At 44.7% G+C, this 24,304-nt stretch overlaps 1 protein-coding gene across 4 annotated transcripts in view; it reads left to right on the top strand.

Moving 5' to 3' along the window:
• TNRC6C (trinucleotide repeat containing adaptor 6C) overlaps positions 1-24,304 on the top strand; it is a 128,277-nt gene that overhangs the window by 44,784 nt on the left and 59,189 nt on the right. For all 4 annotated transcript variants that reach the window (XM_083147868.1, XM_083147867.1, XM_083147865.1 and 1 more), the window contains one exon: positions 16,564-16,881. Coding sequence is in view for 3 of the 4 variants with exons in the window: in XM_083147867.1 (XP_083003993.1) it covers positions 16,564-16,881 (318 nt within the window). In the remaining variant the exon portion in view is untranslated. The remainder of the gene's footprint in view (positions 1-16,563; positions 16,882-24,304) is intronic.

The raw sequence follows: 24,304 nt of genomic DNA, 5'->3' as shown, positions 1-24,304 counted from the left end.
GGGAATACTGAGGGAGTGACTAGGGCCAAATCAATGCGCGAGAAGGAGTTATGAGTCTTAGAGAAGCAGGAGTATTGAGTGACCGCGGGGTGCTTTAGACGCCAAGCATCCCTCAAACCAATCGACTCCACATACTTTGCAAAGCCTGTGGGGCGGTCATCAGTAGGGACGGAACCAGGGGGCCACCATCTGTCTAGCCGTTGGTTCATTAGCTTGTTAAAGTCCCCAAGGCATACTACTGGTGTATCAGGGGATTGGGCCACATAGGCAGCAGCTTGTTTTAAGACATCATAGTTGAAAGGAGGGGGGACATAGACCGCAAGGATAAAGAAGGGCTGGGAGTATAATTTACATTGGAGGAAGACGTATCTACCCAGTGAGTCTGTCTTAACATCTAGCAGCACAAATTGTACGGATTTATTAATTAGTACAGAAACCCCTCTAGAGTGAGTCGTGTGGGAACTATGGTATGCCCATCCCACCCAGGGCCTGCGTAAGGACATTAGTCTATTTCCCTCCAAGTGGGTCTCGATAAGGCAGGTGATGTCCGAGCCGTACTGTCTAACCATCTTAAGAACTAGGGAACGTTTAACTCTATCGTTTATCCCCCGGACATTCCAGGTTAAAATGTTAAGTTGCGTCATAGTGAGTTATAGGGCGCGGGCCGTAGCAAGCTGTTATGTCAGTGCTGCCATCTTGTAGAGCTGAATACACTGCAACCATTACTTCAAAAAGTATTGTACCCTTCAATTGTATGCATATCAAATCAATATACCTTACATGACTAATAGAGAAAGAGAAGAAGAAAAAAGAAAAACAAGAAGACATAGAAAAAACAATCCCAACAAAATACACCCCCTCCCTGTATACCTCCCCCAACCTAGGCATACTTGTAACCCTAACCTAGTAACTATGGAGACCAAGAAAGGTCAGCAATATCTACGAACTATGGGAGCAATCAGTTAATAACTACCAATGCAAGCATCGGGGCCCCCTGGCCATATATTGGGCCTTCACTTGTCTGAAGCGACACCTATGTAAAAAATACACAACATTTAGTAACATTCCCCCCGCCTCCCCCCCTCCCCCCCCCTCCCGCATAAGACATAGTAAATCAGATCAATTGTAAAACATCTCTAATAATATTCACGTTAATCGAACAACATCGGTACCACTCAGGCGTCTTGGGATCTCCTGGAGAGCGTATAAGAGAGTGGAATGAAATGTCCACATGAGTGCAAATCGAGTCCTTCTTCTGGCTATTGTAGAGGATCAGGCCGGAGCTAACTGGCGAGCACCAGGCGCAAATCTATCGAGCCAGGCTGCCACCTCACGAGGGCTGCTGAAGAATTTAGTCTCTCCCTCCGCCACCACCCGCAACCGGGCCGGGAAGAGCATGGAGTAGGGAAGGCCCAAGTCTCGCAGTCTGCGCTTCACGGGGAAAAAGAGGCCCTCTCCTTCTGCACCTCTATGGCGAAATCAGGGAACGTAGAGATGGTGACGCCATTCCTGATCATAGGGCCTTTGGTGCGGTTCAGTCGCAGGATCGTATCACGGTCCTTATAATGTAGGAGTTTGGCTATAAAGGTTCTGGGTGGGGCCCCCGGAGGGAGTGGACGGGTAGGGATTCTGTGGGCTCTCTCGACAGCAAATTGAGGGGTGAAGGATTCTCTGCCAAATGTCTCTATCAGCCAGGCCTCCAAAAAAGCCTCTGGCGCCGTGCCCTCTTCCTTTTCTGGCAGGCCGACGAAACGGACATTGTTTCTCCTCAAACGGCCCTCCATGTCCATTAGTTTATTCTGGATACTTGTGACTTGTTGTGTCAGGGTAGAGACTGAGGTTTTCATAGGATCTATTGCGTCTTCAACCGTTGAGACCCGGGTCTCCACCTCCCCCACACGTTCCCTGATGCGCTGCACATCCTGTCTAAGGAGGGATAGATCACACTGCACCTTCTCCATTTTATCAGATAAACGTTTCTCAGTGCCAGCAATGGCCTCCAGGATTTGTTGGAGGGATGGGGGTGCAGGTGAAGTGTCGTCAGGGGGGGCATCAGGGCCAGCTGGGTCCCCCAAGCCCTGCCCAGAGTCCCCCGGCGGTGCCGATGGGCCCTGCGCCTCCTGCCCCCTTGCAAATTTGGCCAGCTTTGCTGCAGAGGTGCTATGATTCTGCTTCACCATGACTGAATGGTGCCAGGCAATATATACCCCTTCCTCAGCTGAGGCAGTCTCTGTTAGTATAGATTATAGTGCATGATCTATTGGTGGGGTGTGAGTTACTGTAAGCCTCCCTCACCACAGGCAGTTCAGGGCAATGGCAGTCCTGTGTGAAACGCTCTGGGCAGGTGCAGCTGGCAGGGGATATGAGGCTCCTCTGAGGGGGCCGCTGCAGGCTTGTGAGCTTGTATAGGTACTGCGCTGAGCCCAAGATGGCGCCCGCAGCACAAGACTCACCAGGCTCCGGGTGGACAGGCGGCGGATGTTTCCCCCTCGCTGGACGCCGATATCAGGCGGGAGGTGTCAGCGGGTGAGTCGTTCGCGGGGATCACCTCCGCTACGCGGTCTCAACGGCAGCAGCGGCGGGCTTCTGGGCGGATGTGCGCTGTGCGGCGAGGGGGGGTAGGCCGCAGTCCTCTCCTCGGTCCGGCGGGCTGGCTGCTACGCCGGGACCGAATCTGTCGGGCGGGCGGCTAGTACGGGGCAAGCCTGAGTCACCGGGCAACCGCTGGCGGGGAATTCAGGTGTCGCAGAAGACGCAGGATGGGGTAACAGATGGATTGCCAGGGAGCTCCGTCCAAACGCGTCCTACCCGCTTGCCGCCGTAGCCACGCCCCCGCTTATACAATGTTTAATCGCATCGCATCACATTGTATGCCATATACAATGCAATACAATTTTAAAATTGTATGGCATTGTACAATATCACGCGATATCGCATACCACGTATGCCTTTATGGTATGCGATGCGATGGGTGCCGCCAAAATACACAAGTACCCAGTTTCTTATATAGCGCATACATATCCTGCAGCGCTTTACAGACAATATTTGAACATTCACATCAGTCCCTGCCCCAATGGAGCTTACAATCTATATTTCCTACCACATGTACACGCACACACAGACATTCTAGGGTTAATTTTGTTGGGAGCCAATTAGCCTACCAGTATATTTTTGGATTGTGGGAGGAAACCGGAGTACCCGGAGGAAACCCACGCAAGCACGGGGAGAATATACAAACTCAGCACAGTTAGAGCCATGGCGGGAATCTAACCCATGACCTCAGTGCTGTGAGGCAGTAATGCTAACCATTACACCATCTGTACTGCCCAATGAAGTCTGCTCTATATTTCATTTAGTTTGGCAAATGATTTTTGAAGCTTTGCTGTATAGTAAAGGCCATCTTAATTCTGACTATCTATGTTCAATCTGTACTCTATTTGCCAATTGTGCAACGCATTACAATGCATATACCGTACTTTAATAATAAGTTTTTAAACAAAATATTGGAAATCGGTTAATGGAACACCATTAATGTCAAAGTATAAGAAATTCATGATGAATAACAAGTATAGTGAAAGTTATCAAATTAGAGGAGTAATAGGCTGCTGTGTTGAGTCAGGTGGAGAGCTTACTCTCACCTGACTCACCACAGAAGTCCATTACTCCTTGGGAAAAAAATTCTAAATACACACGCTAGCTCACCAAGTTCTGTAATGTTAGAGAGACTCTAATAAGGTAATATTTAATTTATGTAAAAAACAATGACCTGTAAGGAGATGTCCATAGGGACCCTGGAGTCTGTTTACTAAGCCTTGGATGGAGAAAAAGTGGATGTAGGTAAAGTTTGAAGGTTAATGTGATGGTGTATAGCTTCTTCTGGAGATGCTCTAGCTTTCTCATAGACAAGATGTGAACTGTACCTCCAGTTAAAACTAATTTTTGGTCCGTCTGGAGATACTGTACATCTATTTAGAATTGGTATAATTTATTATGGCAGATGCATGCAATTCTACACATGCTTACGCCATTTTGACAGGTGATATTGCACTGAAATTTTGAAAGTCTGTTTATATAGCTTCACCCACCAGGTTGTGTCTGCTTTATTCTGCTGTACCTATGGAGTGGCAGGGAGGGCGGGAGTATCTTTTTCTATAAATGTACAGCTGTGTCTCTATAGAGCTGTAAATCACTGTTAGGCCTCAGGGTGTTGCTAGAACTGGCTTACCTGTTCCATTCATTTTTTGCAAAAATATTTTTAAAGGCTGCAGTCAGATGCTCTATCCTATATATTCCCAAGACGCTGCTGCACTTTTATTTTGAGTCCTGAATCAAGGAGAAAAGCTATAGGTTAAATATTGCAGCAAAAAAGAATGCACGCTGAATTATGGCATTTGTAAGATGCTACTGAGGCAGAGTGTGCTCTTAAGGGAGCACACTTACACAATTTGTCTGGAGAAAAGACAGATAATTATTTTTTCAGATGTTAGAACATAGCTCTTGGATTGCGGCCAAGTGGTCCTCTAAAAGACTGTCAAAAGAGTAATCAGGAGCTTCTAGTATGGCACACTGGTTTGGAGAAATGTTATTGTTATAAAGGTGGATTATTCTAAAGACACCATTCATGTAAAGATGGGCTTCCTTGCATCTACATGGATCAATAGGACTTACCTCTAGGATTTTGGGGACAGTCGGGGCTAAATCTGAGCTAAACATCAAATGTCTGTACAGCTTGATGTTGATTATTAGTGGGACTACAGTGCTGTCCAAAATTCAAAAAGGGGTGCCACACCTAATGCTACACAGGTTTCCAAAAACCACTGAGATCTGTTCTGCACACTGCCATGGGTTTAATAAGAGACCCCTTCTGCAATTCAATAGCTAGGAGCTGCAAGGAAAGCTGTCTTCCTGTAACTGTTTAATATATAAAAAAATGTTAAAACTTTAACATACCTTTTATACCAAACATCCATGTGAGACTCCCACCAGTCCATCGGATCTGATGACACACAATTGGTGACAACAAGTACTTCCTGCACTGGTCAGACTGGGTAATCTAAGAAAGGTGCACCCTTTTTGACACAGCCTAAGCCTGTTTATTTAACAAAATGTCACTAAAAAGCACAAGTATTCTTAGGGAAACTGAGGATTATTAAATGTGTATACACGAAAAGCTCATCATTTATATAGCCTACTGAGCTACATGGAATTTACATATATTTTTGTATAATTTCTATTCAATTTTATTTTTTGTCATCTTTTTTTGACATCCAGAACCGTTCATTATGGGCCAAAATTCGGCTCCAGCCCCAATATTCGGGGTCTGCGAATGCGTGAATATATGCATGTGTAAACCACATGAGTGAACATAGTGGGAGGGAAGGGGGCTGGAGCAGAGCAACGACCAGTATTTTATGGGCATCCCCATAAAAACACTGGATGTTCCCCTGCAGACTCAGGTGTGGCAATGCCTTCTTGGGGTGAGCAGCTGACGTTGCATGACATCAGGGCTCGCCCCAAATTTGGAGGACAGTGGGTGCTAGAGAAGTCAGTGTAGGCTGACTTTTCTTAGCAAAGGCAGGGGAAATCATTCGATGGTGAGCGAATTTCTCCTACTTACGGCTGCATGCGAGGGGATGTCCTAATGTATACATCCCCTCGCATGTTAGGGGATTCGTGGGGCGCGGGTTCTGGCAGGTGACATTTACCTGTTTGCTAAGCTGCAAACCCACACAGCCTAATGAGCAGGTCTGAATCGGACCAGAAAATGCGTCCTCCGGAGACTGATTATGTGGATTTGGTCATTTGAATTGGTTGAACTGCTTTTTAAATATATAAAGGGATTTTACAAAAACATTGACATAAGTACAATGGTTGCTTGCGTAGTCTCGCAACAGCACAGCAACTGACATTTGCTAGGAGATATTGGTGGATGTTGGCAACCTAATACTGTGCTAGTTGGTGACTAATGTAACAGCACTGCCTCTCGGTGGACACTTTCGTAAATTATTATATGTCCATCTCGGAATAACATAATACTAAAACAAATATATTCGTGTTTTTCATCTGTAATCCACCATCCATCACATGTACAGGATGATTTTAGATTTGGTTTAGTTTCTCTGCTAGTACTAAAAAGTGGTTATTGATCTGTACCATTTATATTGTTCTATTACTGGTAAATGTTCAATGTCTGTAAAAATTACTTTCTGACTTTCCTTTTCAATAAAAAGAGATTGCAAAAAAAAGTGGTATTAAGCCAGAGCAAAGCAGAAGTCAATAGAAAAAAAATATCCATAGAAAAGTTCCAATTAACTATGTAATCAATTAGTGCAATGAATATTGTTTTTAGGTTCCAACAAATTAGCAAAGCAGAAAAAACTTTTCTGTTGTGGCACAACTTCATAAGTATTGTTAAAAACAATATTTATGAAGATTCAGCACAATTTCTACACCTACAGTAACCCAACGTTCCATTAATATAACAAAAACTAGAAATACCATTTTTATACCAGGCCAGTAAATCCAAAATCACATTGGACAGGGTTCCCTGGTATAGATTTATGTGTGACCACTGATTTCCAAGGTGGCTAAAAATTATTTAGCAATGTGTTAATATATAGTAGAATAATCTTTGATTTCCATATGGCTCATGCTTTTAAATCTGTTCGTAGGTCAGAAAGCGAACAGTCTTATTTTGTGAACCTGACTATCCAGTCTTATTGTTCGGTGTATAATTCTTCACTGGAGAAAAATAGCAACTTATGGAAACCGTATAGTAGCAGCAGATGCAGCTTTGTACATTTAGCTGAGGGGTTATCCTGGCACTCTAATTCATCCCCCTCGGCGTCGAGAGAGCGCGCCGGCACCACATGATTAAAGAGGGGGCGGGCTGAGGTGAAAGCGGGGAGAAAATTTGTAGCTGAAGCTGCATGGGTGTCAGTCATTGAAAGCTGGGCAGAGAGCCGTGGGCTGCCCGGCTGTATTCAGAGCACTGCAGGTCACGGCTGTTTGAAATAATACCCCTTTCACAACAGAAAATGCAGGGATTTACCTGGGAATATGGTCCCAGGATCATGCAGGGACATTCCCAGGCTGACCCCTTATACACCAGCCTAGTCCCTGCATTTTCTGGTGTGAGGGGGAGAGCGACAACCACTCCCCTCTCCCTACCCCCTTTTAACCAACCAGCTATACCTTCGGAACCAACTGCTCATATTGAAGAACTTTTGAGTTGGCTTCAAATGATTTTGGTCCCGTGAAACTGGGCTGTTTGGTTCCAGAGAAATCTGCCCTCAAAGAACATAAACAGTCATGAAATTACATTTAAGAAATAAAAAAATAAAAAAACGGTTTAACCTCAATATCCCTGGAACCAATTAACCCATATGGATCCAGCCTGGTATCAGATTGAAGACCCAGCGATTTGTGTTTGACTGAGATCAACCTCGAGCTTCAGTGATGCCGAAGGGGGAACTGGCAGCCATTGAACTCAGTGAGGGTCGGAATTAGCGGGTCCCATGGTATCCTATTGGGAAAACGTTCCAGCTTTGCTTGGCAGTATCTCCGGTTCCCAGGGGGCTAGAGACACGGGCAGGACTCTGTGGAAAGCCCCAGCTACAAAATGGGCTTATGGGTGGTCCGGTGCACCCCCGGACCACCCCCTAGATTCGCCTATGCCAACGACCTAAATTTCGCGCATTGGGAAAGTGGGAGGTAGACAAAAAAAAAAGGATATATAGCATGGATTTATGCTGTATAATTGTGATTTTATCTGCATAAAATCTTTTCTCATACAGTGTTTTCTACCAAGTTGGGGGGTATTCAATGTGGGATCAGATCAACCGCAGAACGACAGGCGGGATTCAATGTCCCGCCTGCAGCTCGGCGCAAAGGGGGCGTGGCCATGAAAATGGCCGTGGATTGTCGATCTGCGGCCCAGATAACGACAATCCATGGCCGGTATCGGCAGAATGGGCCCGACAGCTTCTGAAGTCGGGCCCGTTCTGCCGTGATCCCTCATCAATGCTGTCGTTAATGACAGCATTGAATAGGGAGCTGCCTCTATTTCCCATGTCGGAAAGAGCGGCAGCAGATTGAATACCCCCCTTAGTGTAACATAATGTGTTCTGCATATACATTCGTAATTAGAGACTATGTGCATATTTGGATGCTAGTTAGCAGCACAACAACAGTTTTTTTCCTCATTAAAATGATCTCTACCAATAGAGCCGCAGTTGTTCATCCCGCTGGCTCACCAGACCATTCCATCTCAGTGAGTGTCTCACAAGTACGCGCATCATATTCTTGGTGAACGGCATGTTGGTGGGTTCAATAAACCTGACTCCATCTGTAGCATGGTTATATATACTGTGAGTATTTGCAATGTTATTCTCCCCCCCCTCCCTGTAGAACTACAGAGCCCAGCAAGCCTCCCTCACAAGTTCTAGCATGCAGGGCGTTCCTGGGCCCATTGGGACTTGTAGTCCTACTACAGTAGCAATACTCCAATAATTGACACACACACACACACCGCTGCAAAAATAACACTTGAATTTCTATATGTAGATTGCTTTGGACTACATAGACTTCTGCAATATGCTTTTAATCAACTGTAGGTGTCATTGTTTTGGTTAAAATGCAGGAGCATCTTCTACATAGATTGTAATTTGCCATTTGACAATCAGGGTTTGCAAATACTGTATGTGCTATAGCATGTATTTTACCCGCATATACTGACCAGGGACTCCCTTTTTGAAACCAGGCAGGTTTCCTGGGACGCGCTCCGTGCAGATTGGTAGGGCAGCAAGTAGCAGGATGGACACTGCTCCTGGGCGGGTGTAAGCTACTGCAGCAGGGGAGGGAACGGCAGGATAACGGCAGCGCAGGATGGAGGCACTGGCTGAGAGGGGGAGCCAAGAGTGGCAGACACAGCAGCCCTAGTGGTGTCAGCACTGTGAGGGGCAGCTGCAATAGCTGATAGCTGCTCTTCCAGGTGCCCCCGCCGTGCTGATCCCTTCTGCTGAAAGAGGCTGTCAACTATTTCAGCTGCCCAGGACCCCTCGTCTGGTCCCATAGTCCCTCGGCCGGCCACCCTAATCCCTAACGTAGATCTATGGAAGCCGCTGCTGATACAGCTATAGCGGGCACTTCCTGGTGCCGCTAGCTGGAGGATGCAGCAGATGTGTGCAGCAAGACTGGGAGCCGCTGGTGGAGAGGTCAGCGGTAGGCGTGGCCTTAACTCTCATACGCTGCAGTCTACCTTAGAGAGGAAAAAATACCTGGCTGCTGCAGCTGTGCTGCAGAGCTACGTTAGGAAACTCTGGTGGGGATTTGTGCCTGACACCCCATGGTGAGCTCATGGTGAACTCCTATGGAGTCTGACAGTTGCATGTGCTGTCAGTGTGTGTGTGTGTGTGTGTGTGTGTGTAGAGGAGAGATGCATGAGAACGAGTGGGGAGATGGGTTGGTTGCTGTGTGTGATGAGATGTTGTCAGCAGTGGCAGAAGAGGGAACCAAGGAACTGCCACAGAATCTGTTGCTGCAGCAGCATGACTGAAGGCGGAGGAGCTCTGCTTCCTTCCTCTGCAAGGTGCAAGCAGCAGGCTTTCCCAACTGCATGTTAATGTGAAGCTGTCTCCCTGCGTGTCTGCAACTTCTTCAGAAGACCGCCATCACTTTACCGCCAGTGCTGGTTGCAGGGACCCATCTCAGTTAGATGAGTCCGTAGTGTAGGGTATTGGAGGAGTCAGTAGTGTAGTGGCGGGTATAGAAGGGTCAGTAGTGTAGGGTATAGTGGGGTCAGTAATGTAGTTGTCCCTTTCCCTATTTCCAGATTAATGCAATGTATTTACTAATATGTCTATTTTGCTTTATATGAGTGGGCTAATTGATATCCCCCCCCCCCCCCCGACGCACAATAGCCACAGTGAGGGGTGCTCAAATCTATGTTTGCTGTTATTATTGTGGTACTCAGAAAAGGTCAGATAGGACCCAGGGACCCACTATTTTGGGGGTTTTCGCGATCACTGACAATGAAATGGTGCTGCAAAGAATTATGCTTTTGCTTATCTCATACTGTGGTGTAAGTCTGTAGGATTTCTTCTCTGCATACCTTTAGGGAAACTGTTAGATTATTCATTGTTCAGTAATGCATTGATTTTATTTATTTATTTATTTTGTAGAAAAATTGTCCTAAAAAATATAAATAGCAACTTTGTGTTTGGCTTTTACGACCATTATAAATTCTGGGATCTATAGAAATATTAAGTTGTCATTATTTGCTATACACGGCATTGTGTAATGGAAGCTTCTCAAATGCCACAGTTGGTAATGGAAGTGCTGTGCTTAGTGCATTTTGTAAATGAATGTTGTCAGGACAGGTCAGATACAGTAAAGGATACATTTATATGCCAGAATCATACTTGCTGGACACAGAAAATGCATTTATGCAATGTACTAGGGAGGCATAAATGCAGTACATGTCCTTTTTTAGTTCTATATAACACTTACACAATATTGGTTTTCATACTTTGTTGACCTCAATTCACAAGGTAAATGTAGAACTGTATCCATTTGCAAATAAGCAGGGAAACCGGTACTTATGTAGTATCTGGGCGCCCGATTTAGAAATCTGGTCGGATCGGGCACATCGCATCGCATGCGACCAAATCGGATGCGATGCGATGCGATGGACCCGATTTTTCCATAGGAATCAATGTTAAAATGGAATGAGTCCATTTTAACAAGGAATTCAATGGGAAAAAGGGGTCCTTTTCATACCCCTACTATCCAAATGGGCATGGAGTTGGATATAAACCTGTAGCGAGCCACCGAGCCCGAAGCGTGGCGAGCATAGCGAGCCCCGCGAGGGGACACAGAATACCGTCCCCTCAGTTCATTTTAACATTGAATCCTATGGAAAAATCGGGTCATCGCATCGCATGCGATATGGTCGTATGCGATGGGATATCGCATCGCATCTGATTGTATGCCTTAACTTAAGGCATACAATCAAAAAATCGGGCGCCCAGATACTACATAAGTACCGGGAAACCTTATTGAACTTATTTTTATCAGTTTTTCACTGACATGTTCCTTAAGATAGTCCGAGAAACATATTTATGACTCTTGCTGTCCTATTAATTAGCTAACAAACAAAATCATTGACTCGTATGGCTGCCGTCAGGAATTTTGGGGCCCAGGACTCATTTCCAGTCTGGGCACAGGGCCCCCCCTCCTCACTTGATTTACCGTAACCAAGCTCCTACACCCCCATGTCCTCTTCTGTTGAGCTGCAGCCAGGAGGTCCTGGAGCACAGGCTTCTTCAACTCAGGATGCCGGCGGACAATTAAAATGCAGCAATGGCTGGTGAGCCAATCAGAACTCTCGTACCGCAGCCACTCTGATTGGCTGCTGGTATGCGAGCTCTGAGTGGCTCAAAAGCCAGTGCAGCATTTTAATTGGCTACCGGCGTCCTGGGTTGAATAAGCCTGCGCTCTGGGACCTGCTTTGTTCAGCGCAGTGCAGTGGAGGCAGTCGGGGGGTTGTGGTGTGCAAAATGAGCTGCTTGGGCAGCTGTACCCACAGCACCCCCTATTGGCGGCCCTGGTGACTTATCAAATTGTCTGTTGTCCTGCCAGAGCACAGGTAATTGGAGGACAGAGCCACACATGGGTTATGAGGCAGAGGCTTTCATGAGATGCGTAATAATTGGTCACGTCCTGTCATTTTAGGATTTTTTTAATTTGATCAAGAGCAGCGTTCAACACAGTGTTCAAAGGCGTTTGCCATTACTATGGAGGAGGCAAGGGTGTAACTGTCAGTGTAATACCATTTGGCTTTTGCCTTTTATGTCTCTGACTGTAGTAATGTTTATGTGGGTAGCAGCCATCTTGTGAGTTGTGAATGGCTGCTTAGGGTCTTAACAGACTCTACTGCCCCCCAGATGGTATTCTGGGTCACCATTGCATCTGTTGGAGCCTGTTCATCTCTTCAGCAGCATCATGGGATAACTCACAGGGGAAACCCTGGGTTTGAGCTGTATAGGATAGTTGCTGGATCCTCAGTGAAGGGAAGTGTTCTTGATCAACTCATGGTTGATCTTTGCTAAATCGTGGCTGAGGCAAGATACCCATTGGGACCATTCAATTATTGATTTATTTCTATAGCGCCACTAATTATGCATGCAACTTTTTACAGACAAAATATGACATTATTTTCAGTCCCTGCCCTGTTGCTGATTTAATCTAAAATTCCTACCATGGAAGCGTACATCATAACCTATAAGTATATGCTTTTGGAGTATGTGGGTGAAGTAGAACACACACGGGGAAACCCAGACATGCATGTGAAGAACATGCAAATTCCACACAGACAGGCTAAGGCCAGGAATTTAACTCATACAGGGGTATTCAAACCCGGGTTCCGACTGTCGGAAAGTTTTGACAGTCGGAACCCTGCCCCGTTTTCGGTCCACTTGCAACGGGTCAAAACCAATCGGGTCCGTTCTGTTGAGCTGCGTCTTCAATGCTGTCATAAACGACAGCATTGGATAGGGGCCCACTGCTATTTTCGACTACCCCCATAATCTGTGAGGCAGCAGTGCTAACCACTACTACATGTGTGCACCTTTCATTAAAATATTTTACATTTATTGACTTATCACAAATTTAATATTGTAGAAACTTCAGCTTTTTATGAGTACACAACAGAATGGTATAAACCAGTGGTTTTCTGCTCCAGTCTCCAGTTATTACCATTAAGTCCTATTTTATTGGTTTATTTAATTATGCACAAGTGAGTTAAACTATTTTGCGGAGTCAGTAATTGTCCCCACCTGCTTCTACAAACAAAAATCCACAAAAACATGACCTGTAAAAAATACTTAATGCCTGAGGTTAAGACCACAGGTATAATCCATACCATTAAAAACTGTTGATTTTTATGATTTTAATGCACAGTTTATACACATTAGGACGAACACTAGGAGGTAGCACCAAACCATTAAACATACATTATATGTAATGTTGTTGTCCGCTTTTGAAAATGTTTATAATGTGTTTTCTGATATACCAAATAAATGTCTCCATGGTGCTAAAAATGGAAAATATATAATGTATTAGTAGAAAAATAAGACAGGTTGAGTATCCGTTATCCAAATTATTCCGAAAACCATACATTCCAAAAAGTGAAAATTTTTAATTTTTTTGCTAAAAGCACTGCTGGGGACATCTGTAACAGCACTACTGAGGACATGATATGAAACTGTCACTAAATATGTGCAAGAAAATTATTGATTGGCATTTAAATATAAAAATATTCTGAAATACTGAATAATCAGTTATCCAAAATTCTTCCGGTTCCAAGCATTTTGGATAAGGGATACTCAACTGTAAAATCTGAATGGGCCACAATACATAAAAATGTATAAAAAAGCTGGTAGTTAATAATTTGAAACTAAATAAGCCAAAAAGAAAAAAGGTACTTGTTTCCTAGCACGGCGCCCATCGCATCGTATACCATAAGCCTTAAAATGGTATGCGATGCGACGCGACGGCACCCGATGTTATACAATTTAAAATCGTATACCATTGTATATGGCATATAATGGCATACAATGCGATGGTATATGATTTTAAATTGTATAAGCACCCTAATGGGTGTTTTCAATGTTAAATGACCCCTCTATAAGATTATTAATTGTATAAGCACCGTAATGGGTGCTTACAATGTTAAAAGCACCCCCAGAATCAATGCCAACCCGAAGCGTGGCGAGTGCAGGGAGCCCGCGAGGGGCGGCAGTACGCGTCCTCCGACCTTTTTCATACCCGCACTATATACGTCGGCGTGGAGTTGATTTTAGATAGTGTGGCGAGCCACCGAGCCCGAAGCGTGGTGAGCGGACACGGAATACATGTAAAGTAATACGCGGCCCCTCGCGGGGCTCGCCGCGCTTCGGGCTCGGTGGCTCGCTATGCTCGCAACACTATATAAAATCATCTCCACGCCGACATGGATACTGGGGGTAGGAAAAGGTCGGAGGACACGTACCGCCGCCCCTCGCGGGCTCGCTAGGAAACAAGTACCAGAAAAAAAATCGATAAGAACTGTGCGGCATATATAAGAAAAAGAAAAATAATTTTTAATAACTAATCACATAAGTAGTGCTCTTCTGGTATGGCAGATACTCAATCAATTTTTGTTTTAATTATTATTTTAATTATATTTTCAGTACAGTTCAGATTTTTTTTTCTATTTGACATCTGTTGTTAAAGCTTTTTATTTGGGTGATCAACAGTATTTTTATTAAACCATACATAAATCGTGAGTATTAAAACTAGTAATGTATATGCCAAATAATTGAAGTTACTTTCCGTTTCAGTGCCTCATTTCTTCCTATGGTCCTCGTGACTAGTTTAATTACTAAGTATAATTTGGTGCACAGTACACATTGGGCCTGATTCAGGTTTGCTCGGTAAGCTACGAACATCGCAGCTTACCAAGCACCTGAGATGCTGCACTGCCAAATAATCACGCCCCCCAACACCGGCAACTCCCCTCGGTACCACGCAAAGGGATGTGTAACGAAAACGCATACTCTCGCATGCCTCCAATGCAGGAGAAATCATTTGATGGTCACCGACCATCAAATGACTTCTCCTGCCTTCACAAATAGAAGTCAGTGCAAACTTACGGCCCCCACCCTCCCCAAGGAATGCATCTGCCTGCCCGCGTACCCATGGGAATGCCCATAAACCATGTATATTCGTAGTTGGGGTTTGCACATGCGCAGAAATGACCGTTGGGACAGGGGCCGAATTCAGATCACTGGAAGGGATCCTGAAACGGTCCCATTGTCATGTATAATATGTATTCATGCTAACAATAACATATCTGAATACCTGCACCCCAGATATCTGAATACCTGCAATTTCTGGTTTGTTTTGAAGAATGAGACATAATAAAGATACAAAGTAGAAGGGAATTAAAGCAGATATGAAGGGTATAGGGCAGTGTTTTTCAACCACTGTGCCGTGGCACACTAGTGTGCCTTGAGCTGTTCTCAAGTGTGCCCCCAGATCTAGAGATGCCCAAACCAGTTTACAGCCACCACCAGTTCAAGTGTTATTTACTGGTCTCTTCTTTTCATTTAAAGGGCCAATGTATTTTATTTGTGTTACCTGTGGGGACCAGTGTGATTGTTTTTTATATGGGGGCCAATAGGTTTGGTATTTTCCTGTGGGGGCCAATGTGTTTTGCCCTGTGGGGATCTCATGGTGTGCCTTGGCAATTTTAAAATCTTATTTAGTGTGCCGCAAGGTAAAAAGGTTGAAAATCACTGGTATAGGATAATGATGCCTGCTAAGACTCCAGTATGATCTAAAAATACACTTAATTGCTTAAGCCAAGCAAAACCAAATACTACATTAAACGTATGTTATTTATGTGCTACATTTAGTGCTTCTTAAGCTAGTATTGAAGAGTTCCAGCTAAAGATTATATGATGCAGTGGCGTAACAATAGCCCCACAGCCCCCGTGGCGGAGTGGAGGCGCTTAGAAAGTGTGGGTGCCGGGGGGGGGGGGAGTGTCTGCGGGACTATTGTTACCCACTGTCACCTGCCGCATCTGTCTGCGGTCCCGTCCCGGCTCTCCCGGCTCCTGCAGCGAATGAAAAGTGACACAAAAAATGGCTGCCCCCATATAGCAGACTGTTTTTGAGGATGCTAGAGAAGGAGGTGGCAGCCTTCTCTAGCATCATTAAAACAGGTCTGCTGTATGGGGGCAGCCATTTATTTTGTGTCACTTTTCATTAGCAGCAGGAGCCAGGAAAGCTGGGATGGGACCGCAGACAAGACCGGCGGTGGACGCGGGAGGGGTAAGGTTAACTCTACCTGGGGGAAGGGGGAGAAGAGGGAAGGGGGGGGGGGGACGCTGCCAACATTTTTGGCAGAGGGGAGAAAAATAAATAGTTATGCCACTGATCTGAAGCTGTGCAGTGGTGCAAAATGCATGCTAGCAACAGGCAAGATTTCTACATACTAATCAATTTGAAGTCTCAGGTAAAAAAATAAGTCTTCTGCAGCTTATTAAAGAATATGCTATTAAGTGGACTTGGTCACACACTTTTTTGCCTTTTTTAGTTTTGCACTCTTCGCTGCATGCTCTGTAAATTAAGGAAGGCTTTGCACCACATCTTTAAAGTTACAGTATCTGTGGAACATGATACCGCCAACAGGGACGGCCCCCACTAGCGATGTCTCCCTAGGATATCGCAGACGACGAGTGGTAGCACTGGACGATATTTCGATTTTGTTGTTCGGTTTCATCAGAATCTGCAAAATTTTAACTATTCTCATCAAATGTGTACCTTTAGTGTAGACTTCGCTATGTTAAAAGTAAATTACTGTGAAACCGCCTTTAGTTTGCCTGATGTGCTGCACTGTGCTAAAAATTGTATTTTGTTTGTACAGTGCAAAAAAAAACTATGTAAATTTCAGAATATGTTGGGGAAGGGATTCATTTACAGTTTAAATATATATTAATTATCTTTTTGTTCTTTTAGTGCCAGAACCAATCAAGATCAGTTCCAACCAGCCCCAACCTGTTGCTCCAAGTACTTCCACCAGCATTGTCCCAAACAGCAATGGCAAGCGTGCATCTGCCAATGGTCAGCAAACTGTGGCCTCTCGTTATCTGCCACGTGAGGTGCCTCCACGTTTCCGCCAGCAAGAACAGAAGCAGTTATTAAAAAGAGGACAACCGCTGCCTTCTGGGACATTGACCAGTGCTAACACAGGACAGGACACTGGACAAACTGGGGCAAGTCCACCTCCACAGCAAGGGGCTGGTGGAGCTCAACACCCCACAAAGAGACACTCTGGTAAGAATAACACACTTCCTCTCTAAAAAGGTAGTTTTAGATTTTGTATATGTTTAACATGTGCATCAATAAAAGAACAAAGAAATCCTACACTTTGCCTGAATATACCAACATGGGTCTCTCATTTTCTGTTTAAAGGATGCCCAATAGACCAATCCCTATCAGCTTGAAAGATGACAAAGCTTTTCACAGAATATTTGGTTATTTAGATCATGGGTCCTCAAACTGCGGCCCTCCAGATGTTGCGAAACTACAAATCCCAGCATGCCTTTTCACAATTTTGCTATAAGGGAGTGTTAAAACTTTGGCAAGGCATGCTGGGATTTGTAGTTTCACAACATCTGGAGGGCCGCAGTTTGAGGACCCATGATTTAGATGGTGTTGCAATAATATCGGAGCTAATGCAAGCAAATGGTCTGTTTATCATGGTGCTAAGGGTATATACATGGGTACATAGATGACACTGCAATCGATGCAACGTCGTCAACGATTTCCCTTAAGCTGGATGGCACTCCCTGACAAATGATATAGCACGTATACACAGAGCGATTTACCAAGCAATATCGTCCAATGGCCACATCCAGGAGCATGCTGTCATTAATGATATAGTCAGGATTTTACTGGATGTACAGACGGCAGAGGGGGTTATTAACAATATACTGTGTGCACAATAGATGATTTGCAGGAAAATATAGTTAACAATATTGTTATCGTGCATATTGTTAATGATAATCCCCTAGTGTGCACACACCCGGTCTCCTGGGAGTGGTGTGGAGTTTTGTATATTTGTTCTACTAATTGGTGTTGGGTTTTTACATTGTAAAATGGGCAAATACTCTACTTTTTTATTGCATGTTTTAAAATGCAGAAAGAAGAACACTGATGTTGGCCATTTTCTGTGCTTTTATTACCTTCAAGTAAATATACTGTATAAAATTTACTTGTCTGAATCATGTCTTTCTTCGCTCATAACTGGGACTGAAAATAAATTCTTTGAATATGAATACTCAATGTTATGATATTGATTACAGGTGAATGTTAAGTTCCAATGATCTGATACTTTTAGATAAGGTTTAATTATGAGTAGTGCCTGCTGCATCTCATAAGCAGCTGTTTGCAAGGGTCACAGCTATCACAGGGCAGATCTTTAGACCTGAAATTTGAACAGTGAAACCCATGCTGCAGTCTGCTTCCATAACTGTGTTGCTAGAAATAGAACCCCTGACCAAAATGTTTTATACCCTGTTCTCCCTGCCGCAAAAACCCGGGTATTTCCTGTGTCGCGTCTCTGTGTGAAAGGGTCTGTGAAATTCCTGGGTGTTGTAATATTTATTTATTTATTTATTTACAGTTTCTTATATAGCGCAGCAGATTCCGTTGTGCTTTACAATAGTAGACTGTGATAAAACAAACTGGGTAACAGACAGACTTGGCGGTAGGAGAGCAAGCAAGCTTACAATCTATAGGGATATAGGAGGAAAACACAAGGACAGGCACCTGTAATAGCATAGCAGTCCCACCAAGTTACAAGTCCAGAAGGGAAGCTATATAATACAGAAGTGCCTCAGAGGGTTATGCGTGTAGAACTTAAATATGATAGGCTTGCCTGAAGAGGTGAGTTTTCAGGGTACACTTGAAAGTTTGGAGGCTAGTGGAGAGTCTTATTGTGTGTGGAAGGGCATTCCATAGGATGGGAGCAGCCCGATGAAAGTCCTGTAACAGTGAATGGGAGCTAATAATCCGTTCAGAAGAGAGACGCAGAGCGGATCAGCAGACTATGAGCATCTTGCAAGGAAGATCAGCCTAGCAGCAGCATTTCAAATGGATTGCATTTTTGGCGGTGAGTCTGTTCTTGGGAAGACCATTTAGGGGACTATTGCAATAATCAATGCGGGATAAAATGAGTGCATGGATAAGAGATTTAGTAGTGTCTTGTGTGAGATACGGTCGTATTTTGGATATGTTTTTTTAGATGCATGTAACATGATTTGGAGACAGATTGAATGTGGGGAAGAACGGACAGTTCAGAGTCGAGGATGACTCCTAAGCAACGAGCTTGTGGGGTAGGGTAGATTGTCGAGTTGTCAACAGCGATGGAGATATCAGGATGGTAACTGTTCTTAGTTGGCGGGAATATAAGAAATTCCCCCGGGAATTACACACAGGTTTTTTTGCAGGGTTTTTCCTGGGTAATACATTGGCCTACGGCATTTTGAACAGCCTGGACACAGGTTTTTCACACAAGATGCCAAAAAACAAGCTCATTGGGGGATGTAATCAGGTGACATGTGACGTCCATTTAAGGCTGCGCAGAGGAGAGCAGATATGGCGTACTGGAGGGATGAGGAAGTGTTGAGCTGCTGGCTGACACAGTGAAGACTCTACAGTTTATTACAACATTGCAAAAATCCTGTCTACCCGTGGCATCATAAAAACACAGCAACAGGTAGTGAATAAACTGAAAGCCCTGCGCAAGCAGTATTCTAAGGATCATGACCAAAATAGGAGGACGAGTGGTGGTGCCCGTATAGACTGGCCATTTTATAACCGGTGCAATGTGATCTTTGGGAACTCTGCACTGGCTGACCCCATTTCACTGTCCTCCTCCAGCGGTTTTGCTGGCAGTGCAGCAAGTGTGTGTTCTGAGAATGCAGCAGCACCGGCATCACCCATTGACCTGGAGGCCATAGATACTGAAATGGATTCCTGCTCATTCCAAGATGATGTCCTGGATACATCCGTTCTCTCGCAGAATTCCATCAGCGTTTTCACCGCCACCAGGACAGCGACCACCATCAGCATCTGGAGCAGGGCAACGAGCTGAAGGTAGTGAAGTGACGCAACGAACTGAGAGTCCACGTCCACAGTTACGCACCAACAGTAAGTTCTTTTTCATACTTTTCCACACACCAATATTACACTGCTTTTTATTTGTTTTTTCTTAAATCAAATTCACACCAACATGCATGTGTGTAGTAGGGATCTGATTCAGGCCTGTCAGCAACATTGCTAAAAGGTCTGAATGAGAAGTCGGCCGCAATTCCCCCCTGACCAGCCTAAAACCGGTATGCAGTCCTTCTGGTGGGTTTCTAGTGTATGGCCACCAACAATGCAATTTTGAAAGGTGCAGAAATATCAATATTATAGGCTGCTGTACTAATGTGTTGTGTTGAGTTTGTTCTTCCCATAGTTTATAATGTTCCACAATGGAAGAAGTGGGCCACAAAGATGGAACAAGCCACAAAGGCAATGACCACCGTAATGCTCTAACACCTGAAGGAAATGGATGAATCGGTACTTGTGGAGTATCACGGCTCCCATCGTATGGCATCGTATGCCATATGTAGTGGCATACGATGGCATACGATGCGATGCGATGTTTTACCGATTTTTGAGCATTTTTGCTCAAAAATCGTATGCCATCGCATGGCATCGTATGCCATATGTAGTGGCATACGACTTCATACGATGCGATACGATGTTTTACCGATTTTTGAGCATTTTTGCTCAAAAATCGTATGCCATCGCATGGCATCGTATGCCATATGTAGTGGCATACGATGTCATACGATGCGATACGATGTTTTACCGATTTTTGAGCAAAAATGGTGAAAAATCGGTAAAACATCGCATGGCATTGTATGCCATCGATGCGATACGATGTTTTACCTATTTTTGAGCCATTTTAGCTCAAAAATCGTATGCGATGGCATCGGATGCCATACGATGGCATCGTATGCGATGCGATGGCACCCGATTTTGCACTGAAATGCATCAGAATGCGCTGAAATGTGTATTAAAGTAGTGAAATGCCCCCAAATGCCATTTTTCATAGTGCACCACCCCCACTATCAACGTCAACCCGAAGCGTGGCGAGCGCAGCGAGCCCGCGAGGGGCGGCGGTACGCGTCCTACGACCTTTTCATACCCCCACTATCCACGTCGGCGTGGAGTTGAGAATAGAATAGTGTGGCGAGCGCAGCGAGCCACCGAGCCCGAAGCGTGGCGAGCGCAGCGAGCCCCGCGAGGGGACGCGGATACCTGTAAAGCCCGCGAGGAGACGCGTATAGCTGTGAAGGTATCCGCGTCCCCTCGCGGGGCTCGCTGCGCTCGCCACGCTTCGGGCTCGGTGGCTCGCTGCGCTCGCCACACTATTCTATTCTCAACTCCACGCCGACGTGGATAGTGGGGGTATGAAAAGGTCGTAGGACGCGTACCGCCGCCCCTCGCGGGCTCGCTGCGCTCGCCACGCTTCGGGTTGACGTTGATAGTGGGGGTGGTGCACTATGAAAAATGGCATTTGGGGGCATTTCACTACTTTAATACACATTTCAATGCATTCTGATGCATTTCAGTGCAAAATCGGGTGCCATCGCATTGCATCGGATGCCATCGTATGGCATCCGATGCGATCGCATACGATTTTTGAGCTAAAATGGCTCAAAAATCGGTAAAACATCGTATCGCATCGATGGCATACGATGCCATGCGATGTTTTACCGATTTTTCACCATTTTTGCTCAAAAATCGGTAAAACATCGTATCGCATCATATGACATCGTATGCCACTACATATGGCATACGATGTTATCCAATGTTTTACCGATTTTTCGCCATTTTTGCTCAAAAATCGGTAAAACATCGTATCGCATCGTATGACATCGTATGCCACTACATATGGCATACGATGTTATCCGATGTTTTACCGATTTTTGACCATTTTTGCTCAAAAATCGGTAAAACATCGTATCGCATCGTATGACATCGTATGCCACTACATATGGCATACGATGTTATGCGATGGCATACGATTTTTGAGCTAAAATAGTCAAAAATCGGTAAAACATCGCATCGCATCGTATGCCATCGTATGCCACATGCGATGCGATGCGATGAGATTTTTAGCATACGATCTGCATACGATGCAGGTCGTGGGAGCCGTGATACTCCACAAGTACCGATGAATCTATGCAAGCACACGAAGATGCTCGCCTCCAGTGATTTATGGACAATGAGCGTGAGCTACAGAACTCTTTCCTTACAGCGATTGTTGGTATACATGAGCGTATAAATCGCGAAAATCGAGAGTCCCAAATGGAGTTCCTTAATAGCCTTTTATGTAGGACACAAGGCTGTGCACAGCCCCAGCCACCACGTAATACTTTTGAGGGTAGTTATCCAATGTATAGCAGAGGGGAAAAAAAAAATTCCCCCAGGCCAAGGAAGCATGGTGGCATACAGCATGTCACACCCTCCACCAATGCCACATCATTTCCCTAAGTATCTGGCTGGAATACAACACCCTCCACCAATTCCTCCCTATGCCTCTGAGTATACAGCTGGAACAGCACACCCTCCACGAATTCCTCGCTGGGCCCCTGAGTATACAGCTGGAACAGCGCACCCTCCACAAATTCCTCATCAGGCCCCTGAGTATACAGCTGGAACAGCACACCCTCCACAAATTCCTCGCTGGGCCCCTGAGTATACAGCTGGAACAGCACACCCTCCACCAACTACTCGCCGTGCCCCTGAGTATGCGGGTTATCCACATAGTGACGAGCAGCCTGCATCTGCCCAAAGCCTTGTCTACCCTTGTTACCAAGAGTTGTAAAACTGGTTATTTGGTTTACATGTCTGTCCGGCTGGCCTGTACAGATGTAATGTTAGGCGTCAGTATTATGCAATGTGTGGTGTCATTATTTAAAAGTGCTAACACTAAGGTTGTTAAGTTTCATATTATTTTTTTAAATATTTTTTTTTATACAAAAACTTTATATGTGCACACACAACAGTACGCTTTGCAGTGAAAAGCACTTTATATTGTATGTATGAATAAAATCTGTACATAAAAAAACAGAAATGTCTTGTCAGTAGTAGTAGTATTATTATTATTATTATTATTATTATTTTATTTTATAAAATGAGGTAATAGCCATGATAAAAATCAATGCACTGTTCTGGGAAAAAAAATGCCTCTTTAAATGACATCATCTTTGGCCAGCCAATAAAAGCTGCTTTTTAAACAGCCAATCGTAGCAATTTTTACAAATTTCCCAACAGCCAATCAAAGCTGCTATTGCATGCCACACAGTGTGAAAGGGGCACACACGGGATATTCCCGGGTCTGAGGTGCAGTATGAAGGGGGTCTGTGAGCTGAGATGCTCTGTGCCCTGCCAAAAATCCGGCAAGAAGAACCTGGGTTTTTGCAGGGGCGGCAATGAGAACGTGGTATTATATTATAGATCATACTGTACTTTTTAAATTGAATTTATATTGTGCGCTGCTTCATTTATTCCTTATTTTTCCTGTCTCATTGTATATTTAGTGGTGACATAAACACAGTGGTTAATATGGCAGGCAGTAGGGGACAGAACAGTGCAGCACCTACAATCTGCTGATAGAAGTGACATTTAAATCTGTAACCGGGGAAGGTGTCATGCATTGCCATAATGTAGCCTGACATTTTGTCAGAAAGCAACAACCCTATTTTTAAAAGTAGTTTGTGTCATTTGTTTTTCCTCTAATATTGTTGTCTTTATATGAAGCTGTAAATGTTTGCTCTATACTAACCACTTAACCCTTTGAGTGCCAACATCTGTGAAAGATGCGCAAAATATCCGCTAAAAATACCAGCTACTCACATTTGTTATATAAATGTAAATAAAACACGTTGTGTAAAAAAAGATTATATTTCCTATGTAAGGTAAACATTACAGGTCATTATGATGAATACAAATGTTTGCTTGGCAATTTTCACACCAATTTTGACAAATTCACTTGGCATTTAAAGGGTTAAACCATGGGAAAGTATTTGGCAGTTTAGGGTTAGGCTGCGGGAAGGGGAGGGTGGAGGTTAGGGAGCAGGTCAGAAGGTGGCACTTGTTTCCTAGCACGGCCACAATCGCGGCCATCGGGTGTAATTTTTAGTGGCCTGCGACGCGACCGACGCGATGCCCCCGATTTTTCCATTGAAAACAGTGAAAATCGCGTCGGTCGGGTCGTATGGGGCAAAAAATGCTTAAATGGTCCACACGCAATGGCCGCGATGGTACTCTTTACCTAGAAGGGCGACCATCGAATGCACTAAAAATCGGGTGCGACGGGATGGCCGCGATTTCCCATAGGGACCAATTTTAAAAATCAGATTGGACCCGATTTTAGTGTTCAATGCCTCAATGCCCGCGATTTTTACATAGGAAACAATGTTAACCCCTTCCCGACATTTGACGTACATGTACGTCATGGTCGGGAAGTACTTCCCGACATTTGACGTACATGTACGTCATGGCTTCTAACTGTCACTGCGTCTAGAGACGCAGTGACAGTTAGGTGATGTCTGCTGTCCCTGACAGCAGACATCCCCCCTCGTCGCCCAGGGGGGGCAGGGGTGCCCCCCCCGGTCGGCGATCGCTGTGATTG

This window comes from Crinia signifera, chromosome 6 (assembly GCF_055691185.1).
Source record: "Crinia signifera chromosome 6, ASM5569118v1, whole genome shotgun sequence".
NCBI classification, from domain to species: Eukaryota; Metazoa; Chordata; class Amphibia; order Anura; family Myobatrachidae; genus Crinia; species Crinia signifera.
Note: the sequence above shows the minus strand (reverse complement) of the source record. Positions and strands in the feature narration are given on the sequence as shown.